Source organism: Syngnathus scovelli, chromosome 14, assembly GCF_024217435.2.
Source record: "Syngnathus scovelli strain Florida chromosome 14, RoL_Ssco_1.2, whole genome shotgun sequence".
NCBI classification, from domain to species: domain Eukaryota; kingdom Metazoa; phylum Chordata; class Actinopteri; order Syngnathiformes; family Syngnathidae; genus Syngnathus; species Syngnathus scovelli.
In genome coordinates this window covers 13,870,770-13,888,832 of record NC_090860.1, presented here as the reverse complement: position 1 = coordinate 13,888,832, position 18,063 = coordinate 13,870,770, and the positions used below count along the sequence as shown (strand labels likewise).

Below are 18,063 nucleotides of genomic sequence, written 5' to 3'. Positions count from 1 at the left end.
AGGAGACAGAAATGATAAAAGCAAAAAAAAATAAAGTAGCACAGCAGGACTGGTGTCAGATGTTAAAAATCCATGCAAGGAAGGAAAAGATGACAAGAGATTGAAATCACATGGAAGAAGCTAAAAATGGAGCAATCGGCATCTTAAATATGAAAAGCTTTTGGCTGATGCTGGAAGTTGCTTGAAGTTTCTTTGCGTTATTGATGAGCCTGTCAGGCCAACTCTTCATCAGGTTGTGGGAAGCTGAGGAGGAGTGAGAGAAATGCAAAGAGGGGAACGTTTGGGTGAAAGGACGGGTTCGACGGAAGGTCTTCAGCATTGGTGTCAAACTCGAGGACCGGGGGCCAGATTCGGCCCGCCACATCATTTTATGTGGCCCGCAAAGACAAATTGCGCTTGCACTTCATGTGTCAATACTTACGCTGTATATAATATAAGATGTTGACAGCCATAATGACCCTTCAAAGACTACGTTGCGGCCAAATGGAAAGTTAGAAAGAATGAGGAATCAACCCTTAATTATTTTACTCTTTAAGGAAGTGAAAATATTTATCACACTGTGCATGATGGTGCCTTTAATTCATATTAGGGAACTTAATATTAAGTGCTGACTCTGCAGAACATGCACTCCCTCTGATTGTTTTTTCATCCGCTCTTATTTGAGCCAAGATGGACAGAGTGACTGCATATGAGTCATTCTGTCTGCCAGTTGGCTAATCCTCCATAGCCAAGAGGAGCAGCGGTCCGGCAGTCTGGTCGGCTCTTTCAACCATGACCATGATTATTTATTTCCTCTGGGCACAATCTACTTGTGGGGCTTTCAAAAGACCAACATCTGACCTATATTTGGGTTTTTTGCTTTATTTCAACTCAAGTCCAAGTTTCCCATTCCTGGAGCAGCAAACTATTAAATACGGCTTCTCTTGAAGTAATTATCATGTTAGTTTGGCCAATCTGGTTTTATTAGTCACCCGGGAGCCTCAGCTGAGTGCCTGAAATGGTGTGACACAGACAGTTAAGCAAATGTCCCTCCTAAAGAATAAATATTTGTGGGTGCTTACAGATCCATGCTAAGGTTATAATCTTGGCTTGGATTATAAAGATTTTATTGCACGGCAACGTGACTGTGGTCATCTTCATGCAACTTGCATCTTTCCTTGTGGCTTTTGATCAAGGCCATTCGCTCTGGCCAAACTTACATCATCCAGGTCTGTAAGCAGTTCCTCATAAATGCACTTTAGGTGCTTCCATCTTCCACACGGTTCCTGGAAAATCAGTTTCCGCTGCCATGTCGAGTATTGTGTTTCTCAGTTGCTGATTTTTACAGGATCGAGAGAAGTCGTTTGCATTGGCTACGAAACAAGTTAGCTTTGTTCATGACCACAAAAGTACATTTTTTAGCTACGCCTATCTGCAAAAATACCAAAAGTTAATCCAGCCCGCCTTCATGTAGATTTAGACGGTGCCTTGTGCAAGAATTTTATTTGTGTAGCAACAGCGCCTTAATTTTTTTTGCTAAAGGCATTTTTAATTTCTGGCTTGTCTTTCACAGTCAAGGTCAGCCACTGTTGCTCAGTTTGCTCGGAGATGATTGTTAATGCCCTGACCTTCTTGAATGATGATGATTACCACAAGTGAGCATATCAGCCGTTTGCAGGTGTTGCCTAAACGTACATATATGTTGCGGTTGATGTTTAACGTCATTCATTATGTTTTACTAAAGAGCATGAAAAGACAAGCATGTGAAGGAAGCAGTGGGAGATGAGCAAAGAAGAGGAATACAAATGAGAGGTGCGCCGTGGGTTTAAAAGAGAGGAAGGAGAGGGAGTAGAAGACAAGATGAAAGAAGCAAGATGAGAGAAACGTGTGAGGGTGGAAATATAGATAGCTGAGAAGAAGACAAAGAAGAGTGGAAGAGAGGTTTAGAAAGAGAAACATGTAGTGCCGTCTTGCCAACCAACGCTTCCGTGACCTAGATTCTCTGCTTCTCCCCGGATCCCACTCTCATGAATGTTTGATTATGCCTCCAACAATAGCTGTATTTACACTTTTTAAATTACTACTCATCTGCAGAGGGGAGAGAAAATCAAAGCCATTCAATGTGGCAGGAAAATGGCAGAGGAATTGATTTGAGAACATTGACGTGAATGACGTGTGGGACCAAGCACACACACACAAACTTCCTCCTCACCATCATCAATCAACCAAGCTTTATTTATAGAGCACTTTTCATATAAACCCAAAGTACTTTCCACAATAAAAAGGCAAGTTAATGGGCTGACAGACAGACACACTGCGATAATAAAATCAAATTTGTAGTATTTATCTCCAAAAAATAAATACCTTAACAGTCCAAGCCCTGCATCTCTGCTAATGCTCTCCATCCCGAAACCTTGGCTAGGCACATCTTCCAGCATCAGCCGTCACCATGGTCACAGATAAACCTCTGTCTGTGTTGCTATGGTAACCATTCTGGGAAGTTAAGCCTGTGACTGCCATGAGAAGCAGGATAGAGAGGAGCCTCATAAGGCAACAAAATGGCGGAGAGATTAAACAAAACGCCGTTATCACAACAAACAAACAAACAATGGATGCTGGGAAAGCACACAATGTGTCTTGAACTCATTCTCCTCAGTGGACGGACATATGCGCATGGACGCATAAACATGACGGCCCACATGCACACACACAGCTCTTAATCCCATTCCAGTAACCAGAGAGAATTGGTTCAGCATCAGTAATCTCTGAAAAACCCAGTTTGGGGAATTTGTTTGATATCCCGCTCCAAGTAGAGCAGATGAGAGGCTAAAGCTAGCAGCTAAAAAAAAAAAAGAAATTGAGAGCAGCAAAAGTAACAGCAGAAAAATGTTTCTTTCCCCAAGCCATAGCCGCCCTCAACTCCAGCCGACACTGATGACACTTTCCTCCTGCACTATTACTGCACTTTGTCCGCACTACTGTTTCTGATTATTTCATCTACTTTTCTACTAGTCGATTACTTGACTGTTACTTGTGTCTACCTCATGCACTGGATGGAGGTCTCCAATTTCATTGTACTATGTAGAATGACAATAAAGGTTTTCTGATTCTGATTCTGATGCGCTTCTTCATTGAAGAATAAGCAGGACTAAAGTATTTTGAAAATATCTCTATGCTCGACACCAACATAACTCGTGAAAATATATAATTATAACAGAATCTAATTTTTCATGTTTTGTATTCATGTGTTGTGTTTTGCTTCTCAAAGTTTGCTCTAACAACTTTTGACTTGATCAGAGGATGGAAAAATGCTGACATCATTGCAAGCTAATGATTTGGCTCTGTGGGGATGAATTTCAAATTAGATTTTGAAAAACACACTCCCATTTCTACCATGATTTGATTCAATTATGCCGAAACATACTTATCGTCACGATTGTTATTAATAATATCGTAAATGCGTGACAGTGCTTCTGATCGTGTTCAGTTGGCCTTGACCAAAATCTTTTTTACAAGAGTGAAAGCTGTTAAAGGTCCAACATTTTCTTCCGTTTTGTGCAGGTGTAACGGCCTTGTATCTCAATACCTTTGCCCTCAAGGTTCATTTTTCTTTCTGCTCTTCCCATGGACTAGTGTTTCAACCCCCACCCACTTTCCACTTCTTACACTCTGGTGGAGACCTTGTCCCCTCATGACCATGGTCTGGCTCGCTTCATAGACCAAATCATTTCGAACTACCCCTTACCCCACAGTTGCCATGGTAACCATGTCCGGGTTTGTGTCTGCTAGGGGATTGGTTGCCAGGGGCTAGATGCTTTCCAATCAAATCTGTTACTGGGGTGTGAGTACCCCCTATCGTGGACAGCAGCAGAAACTGAAAGGAGTGAGGGAGAGGGGGCGCCACCTGTTGGACAAGGCTGTTATCCTGTGGTAATTGTTTTGGTTGATTGGCGCAACCACCAGGGCCATCAATTTATGGCCATTTTTTTTCTTAACATATATACCATGAATTTATTTAGGTCATTTAACTTGGTGAAGCGGCCCCCAAAAACGGAATTCTCTGCCTACTGCATGGTCAGGGTGAGATGTCGTCATGATGACAGCTGCCAGAGCACTGATGCCACTGACAGCTTTGTGATAGATGAAAACCATCTATGGTGCCAAGCAGAGACACGGTGGACCAGTGATTGTCTAACTGGGCCGTGTTTGCCATCTGTCACTGTCAGGAGATTCAGTGTCCCAACACACCCAAAAACATTGCACATTGGCAGGTAATTATGTTGCCATCCATCACTAGCAAAAAAGCTGCATCCACATTAGCTGTCCGTTTCAGGACTTTTTCGATGAGAAACACTTGACCGCAATCCTTGACCCTAAGCACTATCTATTTACTATTTTACCCAAGTTACTGTCCATGACTGACTTCTTTTTAATAAATAAAGTTTTTAATCATTAAATAAATAATGCATTGAGTAGCTCATGAGCATTTAGTTATGTGACTGTGTTCCTCTCATTGTGTTTTAACTCAAGCAGAGTTTGACAGTTTGATGACTGAGTTTTTTGGCTCGGAGGACAGGATAACAGATGTCTCATAAAAGTTTGGCTTACTCCCGAACAATCCTTTTCTTGTCCTTTTCGTTTCGGTCTTCTCACTCAGTTCTCAGTTCAATGCTGCCTCCCTCATACTGCCGCATAGCATATCTTCTCATCTACGCTGGAATTACAGCAAAGCCAGCATCTCAGAGGAGCGCTTTAGATTGCTTGCAAAGGCGAATGGGATAAATGAGCTTCACATGCACAAAGGAGATGACGTTATCGCTGCAAGATGTCTTAATGAGTTGGTGGGGAAATATGGAATGCTATTAATTCTCATGAACTGAGAGAAAGGGAAGCATTGTTCGACGTAAATACAAATACATTGAGATATCATGGCACTGTGTTATGTGGAAATATAGTGGCAAAGGGATGAGAGACATTATGAAAGTGACTGATGCATGATACATTTCCATCCTTACGCGCCTGCTTGTCAAGAGAGACGACCGAGGAGATCATTCAAATTGTATTGTTTAAAAGCCTGTAACCATTCACTCCATCTTACTCAGACACCAGGTACCATCTGCAATTTTGTATTAACATCGTGAGATTCACCTCAGCTCGTTGGCCCGCATTTCAAAATATTCATATTTATAATGCAGATGGATTAGAGAGTGCTGCTGCTGTGAAATAAATCACATCAGAAAAAAATGCAAGGTAGATGGGATCCAAACAGCTAATTCATATTCATTTCTGTCATAAATTGACTAATCGCATAATTACTTTAACAGCAAAGTTTTGCAGCATGTGTTTGGCTCGGAATGAAGAAAATGAAAAGTTGGTTGACGCGGGTCAAGTGTCAGATGTCTTTTCAATATATCTCACAACTTAGCCAAGACTCACAAAATCAAACAAAAGTGACTGCAGCTTTGGCTAACATGCCTCAGATTGTTTTATATGGTCTTTCAAATTCATTTGATATGGTCTTTCAAATTAAAAGACATCTTGGAGCTTCCATGACTTGGGGAAAAAAAGTGGCATTTCGGTTAGTGAAGTTTTTTTGTTTGTTGATAGGCCTTCATTTAAGCTAAAAATGGAAATATCCGATGATGTCATCTTAATGATAATGTGATCTTTGAAAGTGATGGTACATGGTCAGGGAAACGCTGCGGATATGACAAAATAGCTTTTGGAAACATGGAAAGTCAGGAAGTAGAGGTCACGGTGGTAAATGGCTTTGCAGCTTGTGGTTAACAACCACCATGTCACTGACCTGCAATTAATGTTTGCTTTTTATAAATTGACACCATGACATTTCCCCTGAAAAATTTTCCTGTTGCTTTTTTTAACACAACAGCCTAGACAAGAAACCTCATGGACAAAGATGACCATGTAGTTTGCATGAGGTTAACAAAAAAAATGGTCAGCTGAATCTCTGTCTGCCACATTTATTTAGATCGAAAATGGTTTTATTTAAAATCCACCTTTTGCACTCTCCATGGACTGTCCAACCCTCTCAGCTTCATTCCATATGTTGACCGACATTGAGGGTGTGGTGAGTCTCGGAGGACAATACAATAACAATACGTCTTCTGCCTGACACATTCTTTCTAAACTAGCCAGTAAACAGCTGCAGCGAAAATCGTAAAAGATTCATGTTCATGACCAGACATGATCGGGACTGTGTGAATCCAGAAGGTTTTGGAGTCACGAATAGGGACTGGACCTAGTTTCCGTTCCGTGCATGCTTTTGTCATTACACTGCAAACTTCAGTTACAGCAAACTGTTGAGTTTGGAGAAGAAGCAAACTTTTTTTTTTCGTCTGCCTCTCCAACATTATTATTTTTATCAAATTATAAAACAGTTCAGTTAATTATGAAACACATTTGTGGAATCACCAATTTAAAATGTAGCCAAAAATCTAGAAAGCACAAGCGCACTCGATGTATGACCAAATGGACACAGGTTCAACTCGCATCGTGGGAGAGCTAGTTTGCATTCCTGCAGCGCTATTGGCCGACGTGACGGCAAGCTATGAGTTCTTCAAACTGCCTATACGTATAAATTTTTTGTTCAGGGATTTGGTGAGGCTGCACAAAAAGAGGGGGCGTAAAAAGGCAAACTAGATAAGGTGACAAAACAAAGTCAGTTGCTGATATACATCTGTACAAGGTTGTTATCGCAGCGTTCACGGATGAGAGCATAACCAGGTGCCGAGCAATGCAAATGAAAACAAAGAAAGAAATTAGGATGAACTGTAATGCAGAACACATGCAAGTCAAGTGAAAAGGTCAGCCGGTTGGGGGGAGGGGGCGGGGGTACCATTTACGAGCACATCATTTCAGGCGACGAAAATGTAGCAAAAAATGTGCCCTTAAATACCTTCGCGCCGAAAAGTTATTTTCAAGTAAACCTTTCCATATGTCGAACTAATAAATAATCACAATCCTCTAAAGACGGAATCTTTAGCAAAACATCTGGGATTCTTCATTATGCATGCAGCGCTATACACATGAGGATGGATAGTTTCCAAAGCCAAAAGAGGGAGAAAACCAATGAAGGGGAAATGCTGGAAAGAAAAGTGGCTTGTCGGCAAAAAGGGAAATATCTGAGGCTTGGCACCGAACCAAAGTCCTGCGTGGCCGTGTTTATTGTGATAATCTTTGCGTTGGCGCTCTAACACGCCCTCTTTTAGTATTGTGTGTTAGGTTAAAGTTAAAGTTAAAGTCCCAATGATCATCGTCACACACACATCTGGGTGTGGTGAAATTTGTCCTCTGCATTTAACCCATCCCCATGTGATTTTAATCCATCCCCTGGGGGAGAGGGGAGCAGTGAGCAGCAGCGGTGCCGCGCTCGGGAATCATTTGGTGATCTAACCCCCCAATTCCAACCCTTAATGCTGAGTGCCAAGCAGGGAGGCAATGGGTCCCATTTTTATAGTCTTTGGTATGACCCGGCCGGGGTTTGAACCCACAACCTTCCAGTCTCAGGGCGGACACTCTACTACTAGGCCACTGAGCTGGTCAGTAGTTAGGGACAGATGCCATGGAGGATTACGGATTGTCAACCCTGGAAAAAAAAATGCACTTGGATACTGCAGATATCATTCCAGTGTTTGCCTGTATAGAAAGTTGCTTGGATGTTTTGTGTTTGTCTTGTAATGTGACACCGATAGGGTGAAGTCAAAGCTAAGGAAGAAAAAATGCAGTTTGATCTAACGTCCTCTTTCTCGATCTTCTATGTGGAAGATTTCAATCTCTGGCATGTTTGTGTCCCAGTAAATTTAAACCCAGAGACACTTGTTGACTCGGTAAAAGTTATAGATTTGTCACTTGAAAAAAAAACAGACTGAGACTCGGCATACCGAAACAGCTGTGTGCATTCCAGATGTTGGATTTCATGCGCAATATTTTAAAGCAAAATAGGCGGAAGAAAGTTTTTTTTTTTTCCAGATGTTTGAGTGTTGCTGTTTTTGTTTTTTGTCCATGTGTGTAATTGAGTGAAATTAAACTGCACAGCTCCAGAATAATCTTGACTATGTCAAGAGTGCTTTAGGGAACACCCGCTGTTCCAGACTGCTGATTAAGACTCGTGCTTCCTGCTTTGTTTTGAATCAATTAAAGTGGTCCTGCTTCTTATTAATCTGACATAAGAGACTGATAAGCATGTCTCGGCTTTCTTCACTAGTGCCTTTTTGTTAGATGGATGTGAATACGTTGCCGCTTCTGTTTGTCTCCTCCAAGACTGGAAAATCAGGAAACCAGAGTAACTGATTTACGGCTCGTCGTCTGCTGTGGTGTTTGTTTGTGTGACCATGTGGGAGGACAGATGTGTCTGGTTTGGTATGTAGTGCTTAGAGCATAGGTGTCAAACATAAGGCCCGGCCGGGGGCCAGATACGGCCCATCGCATCATTTTATGTGGCCCGCAAAGACGAATTGTGCAACGACTTCATGTGTCAATACTGAAATTGCAAATTGTCTTCACTTTTAAAGCCAACAATATTTTCCCTTTGTGTTGCAAAAAAATACGCTTAGTCTGAACATTGACCATTGATTTCTGAAGTCTCATTTCCATCCAATCAGGTTTTCAGCATTGCTGTATAAGATTGACAAGCAAAGCTTTTCATTGTGCCGTTCATCATTTTTCCAGATGCAGACTTTGCGTGTTGTCAAGAGTGCGTAGTGGGTGGGAATGTCCGAGAAGTGTGCGTCATTGTCATGAGTTTTAAGATAAACCGGCCTAATGAAATAAGAGCCTTCGGCCTTGCCGTGGCCCCCATCATCCATCTGGTGATGTCACCTGTGATTGTGTGTTACACCGAAATGCCTGCGTGTGTGCTGGTGTGTGGAATTTCAGTCCATTAAGTGACCCTGCAGAAAGGCCTTTGGGAACTGAGGAGGCTTGATATGCTTGTCAAGTGGAAGGTTGATGCATCTTCAGCACCGCCGTGCCGTGCCGTGCCGTGCCTCCAAAGCTGTTTGTGCACACGCACGCGCTGAAAGCATTTGGGCTATTGTAAAAAAAAAAGAGGCACTTATTAAACCAAGACCCCACCCTTGCTCATTGGGAACCTGAAACCATTCCAAACACTGCAGGAGGAAAGGGCTGAAAGAAGACAGAGGTATAGTTACCTTTCCATTCCCATGGGTGAAAGCATTTTGCTTGGATTAGTTTCACACTCTCACTGGGACCCTGGAGGTGAAAGGAGCGTCCAATCAGGATTAGCGAGCTGTAAAGGGCTTCGGATAGCCTGGTGATGAAGAGGAAGAAAAACGGGCCGGTCCCGCCTTTCTCGCTGACAAAAAGAGGAGGCGGGAACCAATGCTTGGCAGGCAACAGATGTGTGTGCGTGTGTGTTAATGAGCGACAATTGTTCTCAACACTGCACTAAGCGCTTAAGTTGCCAGTCTGAATGAAGGACATCTACTGGGCTTGCCAAAAATGAAGGGGATGCTAAGTCTAGGAAGCTTGAGTTTTTCTGGCTGTGAGAACGTGCAAATGTGCAGGTGCATGTGTGTGTGTGTGTGTCTGGGTTCTCACCTGTGAGCTCAGACACAGACACTCATTGCTGCTCTTAATTATCTCCAGCATAAATCAATGATGGGTGCGTTGCCATGGCAGCCAGTGTTGGCGACGGCAGGAAGATAAAACCGAGTTTTTCCATTAACCTTTAAATAACTTGCTATTTATTTTAGTAGCACCACTATGAATACCAATTTATATTTGTGAGTTACAAAGAAGTTGGATGAGAACTTTTGTGTTAAATTGCTTAAATGGCAGTTAATACGATTAAGCCTAGACAGCAGTGACCAAGTCAGAAAAATTTAAATAGGCAGTATTTCATCCTGAAAGTGAATAAAAAGAAAGACAATTTGAAGATATTTTTGTGGGATCCGAGTAGAAGTGTTTTCCTATGTGTCTTTTGTCTGGGAAGCACATCAGCAGACAAAAGGCAGCATTAGCACTTGCGCCTGAGGGGGAACAAGGGCAAGTGAAGGCTCTCTTTGTATGCTAGGCTCACGGACATTTTGGCTGGGAATGGCGTTTTAAAGAGGAGCATTTTCCACATGCCTCAGCACTAAGTGAGGCCTCTGTAACCGCTAGTAACTCAATTGTGCCACATGATTTCTTGGTGAGTAATCCACAAATGGGCACTCGGTGCAAACAGCTTGGAATCCGGGCCTAATGAGCCAGCAGAGGCAAGTCCGAGGAGGACACAGAAAGAGACCCCGATGGCGGACCCAGGAGGATGAGCTGAAAGATTGATGGAAATGCGATGCACAGTTAGCTGAATGGGAAAAGAATGTGAACAACGGTTTACAAAGAAGTGAAAAACCAGATGAGTCAAGAACAGTGCAGCCAGGAAGTGGAAACCGCAAAAGTATTCACAAGTCTGCCATAGTTGGCATTGTTTTCACGTGTGTAACGCTTTAGCACTGAAGATCCAACCACAATAGACACACAAGAGATGTGAACTGAGAATTCTATGTGTGGCGATCTGGATTGCTTCAGGATGAAATGAGATGAGACCACCCCCACCCCGTGAAAATTCCTCCTACACGCACATTCAAGAGTCTGATGAGAAGTTTCATTCATACAAGATTGAGAAGAAGGACATAATGGTTCATGGAATTCCGTTCAAATGCACAATTTGGGCATCATGAGAGCTTTCTATGCCAGACCCTCCAAATAATATTCCAAAAGCTATTTTAAAAAAGATATCACTTGAAGGTTATAGCGCGAGACTTGGGAGTGGAAATGACTAATTTACAGCTACTCCAAAAAAATCCCATCCAATTGGACCTCGGAGGAAAAAAGGACACAGTTTCCATAGCAACCATTTTTCGGTATTCCTTCTTTGTTGTCTCACTCGCCGTATCCTATTTTGGGTCCAAATAAACCTCCAACAAGTTTAGAAAACAAGCAGCCCAAAGGAAAGAAACATTTGAACACAGTTAAAGAGGAGAGAGGGATTTCGGTTTCTGGGAAGGAAAGATAGACATAGAGGAAAACAAAACATTTCAAATCCAGATGCACCCCTGGCAAAAGGCCTGCGTGACAAATACTAAAGCAGGTCGATATGGCAGCACTAAATCTAGACATGCAGTGACACAACTATTCCTGCCCTATATTTCATATTTAATCTGCTCCGCCTGAGGATATCTTGGCCCAGTGCTGTGTGTAATCTTGTCGAGGGGCAGATGGCCCCGTCACAGAGTCAATCGGATCCCCTGGATTGGGATGGTGTCCTCCAAGGGCCGCTGTGCCAGGATCAGCAGGTTTGGCTGGTGAGATGCGGCATCAGCAGAGTTCAGGAAGAAGGTCATGCTACCGTTTTTTTCTTTTCCAGGTCTAGAAGTATCAGTCACTTGTAATACAGCCTGGAAAAGGTGTGTGGGTTTGGTTGATCGTGGGAGGTTGGCTGCTTGAAAATTAGATCTTGGGTCAAAAAGGTTGGATTGTCAAATTGTGGCCCGCTCATAGTGTAATTATATTTGGCCCGCGAAGACAAATTGTGCCTGTGTCAATACTAATATTGCAAATTGTCTTTACTTTTAAAAATAGAGCTGTTTCTAGCCGTTCATATTACCATTCGTCTTCTTACTAGTCTCTCATTTCAAAACTAGTTATTCATTTTTTCCCTAATTCAGGAAAAAGTAAAATGAGGTATACACAAAACTATACGTAAGTTTCCTAGGCAGTACATTGAATAGTTGCTTGAATATTTCAAAGTGAGGAAAGCAAGCAGCAGAATGGAATGAATAAAATATGTGAAAGCAGGCAGAAGCCTTACATCACACACTGGCAGTGAGTGTGTTGACAGGCGCTCTATTTTAAAACAATCACACTTGAGCTCAACACTCGTCCTCATCAGACCTTTTAGCTCATCTCTCGGGAGTTTTCTTCAAATTCCGTTTACGCTACTGCCTGCAAGGAAGATTTGTTTTTTTTCCATCAGTCTACCTTTAATTTCTAAATTCACAGGAGATCACTGCAATATTTGGACAGTTGAATTTGCAGTCAAACTCCAAATGGCCCCCAAACACTCAGTACGTTGTTATCTCCAATTACTAGATGATGTGAGGAAATGTGTGTGGTCTTCTTAATGGATGAGGGAAAGGCAGACAGTGCTGAGGGACAGTTGAATGGTATCCCGGAGCAGACTTAATGAATGACTGCATGGGATGGGACAGTAATGAAAAGAGGATGGAAAGGAACGGAAGGAAGGAAATGCGCTACGGAGGTTTGATTTGTTACTGAAAAGATGCACTGTGTATCTTTTGTTTTGGATCTGCGTGTGGTGTCATGCATACAATTCAAATAGTCAATGCATAAAAGAGAGGAAACAAACTGAGACGGGCTACCATGTGACCTGTGCAGACTTTTCCGTTTTATTAACTGGCCATTGTGAAGAAGTTGAAATGGCAATATGTGATTTCAAGAAGAAATCTCCTCCATTGTACAGCTGCTCTTCACGTGAAGAATGAGAACATGTCGAGCGTAAAGACAACCAGAAGGGAACTTCAGCTCACTTTCCCATAAGATGGCCCAGAGGAGAAAAGCAGACGTAAAGAATGGCGAAAGGTTGAGTGACTAAACATTTGCTTTGGCCGCTGCAGAGTAGTCTGTTCGTCCCCGAACGTGCACCCAGAGGAGCCTCTGGTTTTGTCCATAAATCTGAATAGGGTGGGAGTTATCATACTTCCTCCCCCCCTGGATCCCCTCCTCAACTAAACCCCACATTCCTCCCAGACACTGCTTCATCCAAACAAAGTCGCCAGTTCCCACCACTAGAAAAATCTTTGTCACGGGAAAAAAAAAAAAAATCCCAGACCGTCTTAAGAGTCCTTGGGTTCATTTTATTTTACACTTCCTATGCATTAAACATAAATGTTCATTCTAACTTCCGACAAAGCATAAAGTAGAATTTGATCGACTATCTTCACGCGCACATTTTAATCCACCGCAAATGAGAAAGTGAATATGTGAAGCGTGTTTGGGATCCATAAAAGAGGCGCGGGGTCGTAACGGAGACAAGCTCACTGATGAAATGAGTGTGAATTCAGAGGCCGCTAGTTATAGAAACCCTGGCAACACATTCCAATGGTGTCTGCCTTGTCCCTCAGAGCAAGTCTTTTGTGCTTATTGAAAGGCAAAAGGGGGGCAGGAGAGACCGTTACAGGGTTTCTCCCTTCAGGGTATGGAGAATAAGAAGACAATGAGCTCATCTGTACACTATTGTGGTTTGCATGTGCCTTTGTGTGTGACAGATGTAGCTACTTGTTGATGGCATGCATGCGAGATGGGATACAGGAAGTGTTGTGTCAACAGTGGATTATGAGGAATGCTCCTCTGAAGGAGCGTATACCTCGCTCCACTGTTTTTGTTTGGTCAAATGATCCGAGCATGATATTGGCAATTGCTAGTGGAGCGTTACTGGTGGAGTGTAAACACACACATAAAGAGAAGCTTGGGTGGTGGGCTTCAACAGGAAATTCCTTTATAGCTTTTCTGCTGACTAAGTGAGAAGTGAGGAAGAAAGAATGTAATGTATATGGTGTCTGTGTAATTTGGGGTCCAGTTAGGGCAACATATGCACAATCCATTACCGCACGATTGTGAAGGAGCTATAAAATAATTCCATCAAAATGAGCAGTTAGTATTTCGCAAGACTGCTGGGGTGAATTTGCTAAATGCTTAATTGTTATTATGAGATGCGGCAATGTTTACATACAGGAGATCACAAATCAAGATTCGGTTGAAACATCCAATCAGTGTTAATGGTGATGAGACAAAAAAAATAAAAAATACTAAGTGATCAACCCACTTATGATTCAATAATCCAGCCAACAATCACGCTCCACTAATCTAAATCAAAATGGGGGAAAGCAGAGATTGAGTCCTTTATGCAATGACCCATATTAACTACAATACTGCAATTACAAAAGCCGCATAGAAAATCTGGATGATGGTCGCTTGAATTCATCCCACTTTAGTGAAATGAAGAGGGATTCGGTGTGAAAACAATTTGCATAAATAAAGGCGCAGATGGTCAACAATGGTAATGTGGGGGAAATGTGGTTAATCCACGTCTGTGTGACGGCTGCCACAAGAAAAGGAACGAGTGGCAGAGTCTGAAAGGAACGGATCAAACTGGATCAACACTGACTCCGTGTGTTTCAATTGGGATCTTACAACCAGTTTTATACAGACCGGCTCATTTCTGTGGCAGTTGTCATATTTTATGATTTCAGGGTACTCATATTATAAAATAAAAATTCTATGCATAAATAACAAACAGCATCTTTATAATTTCATGGTGCAAGAAAAATGAAACTTAGTAATATCTCATGATACCTTTAATAGCACGAACAATTGAGAATTCATACTGAAAGCAACTCAATGGAAAATTGATGTAACAGGTTTTAAGAGCTTTTGAGTGTGATTCAAGTGTGAGTCTCACAGACAGTCAATAACAGACATGCAAGACATTGCGCAATCACATAACTCCAGGGGAATACAATGATTTGCATCGTATTCAATTGCAGACAGCAGTACTTTTTGTGAAATGACTTTGACAGATAGCCATGAATTGAGGAAAACAAAAAAAAATTGGTTTGTGAGTGACTGTCAAACTTGGCAGGTTTTAATTAAAACTTCAAATAAATCATTTGGAGCTTGTAAAAATGGGTGAAAGTCTAAGGGTGTTAATACTTCCGCTAGGGACTGTAGATATTGGCATAAAAAGCAAAAAAAAAAAAAAAAAAGGCAGGCAAGGGTAGGCTTAATAATTGCTCTTTAATAATAATAATAATCAAAAATGACTGCTGTAGTATTTATTATCTCCCAATGGTAACAAGCAGCACTTATGCCATTTTAACCTACAGTTAAGCCAGCAGAACGTACATGAAGAAAAAAAAAAAGAAAGAGTTCCTCCATCGTTGTGGGAACACATCTTCTTGATTACAAACTCCATCTATTTACTGGTGTCATTTGCTCTGCAATCCGGGGTAGCTCCAAGAAATAGTCAGGGCCCGTCACGTCACGTTGTCTGGCTTAGAGGCCGACCTAAATCTTGTCTCCCTTTACAACAGGTTGACCAAAACTGGTCCAAACCCCGTGTGGAAAATCTCCAACTGACAATTATGACAAGGTGACAGTGTGGACAAAGATTTAACAACGCATGGTTCATCTGCGGAGAACTAGCTTGGATGGCAGGGACATGGTTGATGCTGCAGAGGCTCTCATTCCCAGTTCTCCCAGTCTTCTTCCAGCTAGTTTGAAGGAAGAAAAAAAAAATATACTCATAAATATGCCACCGATTCATAAGCGACTAAAAATGATATCCAAGACAAACAAACCTCTCCAGACGCTTCAATTTTAGAGAGCGCCATTTGCACTTCTTCTTCTGTCATGTCCAGATCAAAGTCTTTCTCCCAGTCCTCACTCACGTCAGTACTAGAACCTGGTGGACGTAAGCGAATTTACAGCCTTCAATTTTCTGTCAACTTGGCTGCAATATCATTTCAAACAGATTTTAGTTGGACATGCATCATTGTTAACCTGATCCTGAGCAGTAAATGTCTGACTACAATCAAATAAAAAAACAAAAAGTAACCTCGGATGAATGTACCCTTTTTGCCATTGTTAGACGGTGAAGACTTGCCACTGTCAGAGTTCAGCTCAAACACTCTCAGGTCATGGGGTCCTTCTTCCTTTCCAGCCTCTACTTTTGCTGTCATGCGTGATGTGACCTCTTGCTGGGTTCCAGTTTCCATTTGTGTCTGCTCAGGCTTCTGCACTTTTTGCATCTTGTCTACACTATCGTCCACAGTGACCTCGGTCAGCTTGTTTGCCAACTCGGTGTTGACCACCTCCAGCTGCGTTGGCAGACTGACGCTGTCGCTGCTAACTGAGAGGGTGGCGTCGCGTTCGTCAGCGGGAGACAGCGTTGTACTACTAAGCTGTGTGGTTGCTGCGGGGGTCATCGAAGGGGTAGGCGCTTGCGTTGAGCTCATGTCCAATGGGGGTGTAAAGTTGAGCTGTGATGAAGACACTGTACCAAGAAAGTCGTCTAACAGAAACAGAAAGCCCATCGAGGTAGTGTGAGTGAGTCAGGTTGAAAAATGGAGTCAGTAAGTTGCTTGCATACCCTCCTCCTCTTCCTCCCAGCCTAGGGTCTCTGTTTGGGAAGTCTGTTCTGCCCTCTGCTTCAGCACCAGGCGCCGTGCCTCCTCCTAACAATGCAGAACAGTGCAGAAATCACAAATGTTTTTGAGAAGTTTATCATTCAAATTTCTCATATTCAAACGAGGCAGCAGGGGGCGTCAAAGCCTATGAAACGAGTTGCATGTGGGGGTTGCACTTAATTTCAAAAATATGCACCATGTACTGAAGGATGCGCTTACCTGGTCCAGCTGGAATACTTTGTAGAAGTACCTTTGCCAGAATTCCGAATGGGACACCGCTGCCGGAACCTTTGATTGAAATATCCCCCAAAAAATTAACATTTTCTGATTGTTTTTGTTACAAGCATCTCACGGTAGCATGACTGAAGTACACGTACCATTTTTGTGTAAAGCGCTCGTATTGAGGGACTGCCAACTAACAGCTCAGAGAGCTCGCCTTTCTTATCCTCCATACTGAAGTTGGATAGCCAGTTGTCGAATTGCTCTGGGGGGCCTGAAAAAAAAAAATACAATTATATGATAATTAAAAGTTCTTCACATAACTTGGTGCCACTGAGTGAATGTCTTACCATCAGGCTCATTGCAGTATGTGGCAGGGTCAGCCTGCAGACTGTAGAGCCGTGCCTGTAGAGGCATTCATTTGTTAAGGGTAAGATTACTATGCCTTTAAATAATTTGGGAAACCCCAAATGATGATGATATAAGTATAAAAGTCTACCTTTGAGCTATCGTAGACTTCTGTTGTTCCGGCCGGTGTTGCCACCAACGTGATAACATCACAGTCTATGGTTTTATCAGGGGGTGGTGCGAGTGTGTCTGTTATGACTCCCAAAAAACTAGAAAGACTCTTCTTCACCTTCTCTGTGGTCTCTGATGAGCCTTCAACCTAGAAAGAATGGGGCAATGGGCCATTCAAATTTATGACAAACCATAAGAGGCAGAAATGCAATGACTAAATAGACAACAACCACTTACCGCTAGCTTATTTTTGACCGCAGTGGCTGTGGCCACAATTGAACAGGCTGTGTCATGCTGCACTACTGTGGAGAACTCTGTCAAGTCTCGCTTAATAAACTCTAAGGCCTCTGATGACTGCAATGACAATAATAATATTACAATTGGAGCAAACACTCAGGCCAAAATATGATGTGGAAAGAAATGACTACCTTGTCTTTGACGGCCTGGAAGCTTTGATGAAGCCAGCCTCCCCACCAGCTTTCTCTGTCATCGTAAGATTCATATTAGCTCGATACATATCAACTTGAAAAATCTGCATGCACGTAGAATCACTTTCCTGCTGCAAAGTCATCGTCGATTGTATATAACAATGACTCTGCTCCAATTTGCAACCAATTGGCTAACGGTTGTGCCAGTTGGAGGCTAACGGTCTGGTAAAATAAACGCTTCGCTGTTCTCTATCGATGCTTAGTCAATCATTTTGACAAGTGAAATATACGCGTCAAGCGTGGATATAATGCACTATTCTATTTCATCGTTCGATAAGTGGCGATTAACGTCGTCGAGAGCAAATACATTCAAGCTAAGCTAACGGTAGCCATGCTATGTTTTGTAAACAAACGCACTTCCTCTAACGATCCTGAGCATTAACAAAAAGAAAAGAAATTGCAGTCCGTGCGCTGTAGTTTTAAAAAAAGATTATAACAACGCAAGGTTATGAGTTGCAAATTCATTTACGGACAACTATAGCAACTTTTAAAAGTAAAACTAATATGCGCGACTTCACACTCACCCTTCAGCCATCTTTAAGAGATGACATCATCACCAGAATTCTGAACTCTAACCCCAGTTACGTCAAAGCAATACACACGTGACGAAAACTGTTTATACCTGCCTC

The 18,063-nt window shown here is 42.3% G+C and overlaps 1 protein-coding gene across 2 annotated transcripts; it reads right to left on the bottom strand.

Moving 5' to 3' along the window:
- Positions 1–14,360: 14,360 nt before the first annotated feature.
- Positions 14,361–18,063, bottom strand: bsdc1 (BSD domain containing 1). 2 transcript variants are annotated; one of them, XM_049740535.2, is made up of 11 exons: positions 17,959–18,063; positions 17,375–17,429; positions 17,184–17,300; positions 16,927–17,094; positions 16,778–16,832; positions 16,586–16,701; positions 16,428–16,496; positions 16,172–16,256; positions 15,638–16,093; positions 15,381–15,484; positions 14,361–15,293 (listed from the first exon to the last, which is right to left on the bottom strand). In XM_049740535.2, exons 1-11 carry the CDS (start codon positions 17,967–17,969, stop codon positions 15,264–15,266), a joined length of 1,266 nt encoding a protein of 421 aa, XP_049596492.1. In that variant the 5' UTR covers positions 17,970–18,063; the 3' UTR covers positions 14,361–15,263. The 2 variants fall into 2 exon arrangements, with proteins under 2 accessions (XP_049596492.1, XP_049596493.1); XM_049740536.1 differs by having other exon boundaries at positions 15,653–16,093.

Coding starts and splice junctions, on each gene's coding strand:
- bsdc1 (XM_049740535.2), bottom strand. Junction 16,257..16,427: donor AAGTATTCCAGCTGGACCAG/GTAAGCGCATCC, acceptor CTGCATTGTTAG/GAGGAGGCACGGCGCCTGGT. Junction 15,294..15,380: donor AAATTGAAGCGTCTGGAGAG/GTTTGTTTGTCT, acceptor CCTTCAAACTAG/CTGGAAGAAGACTGGGAGAA.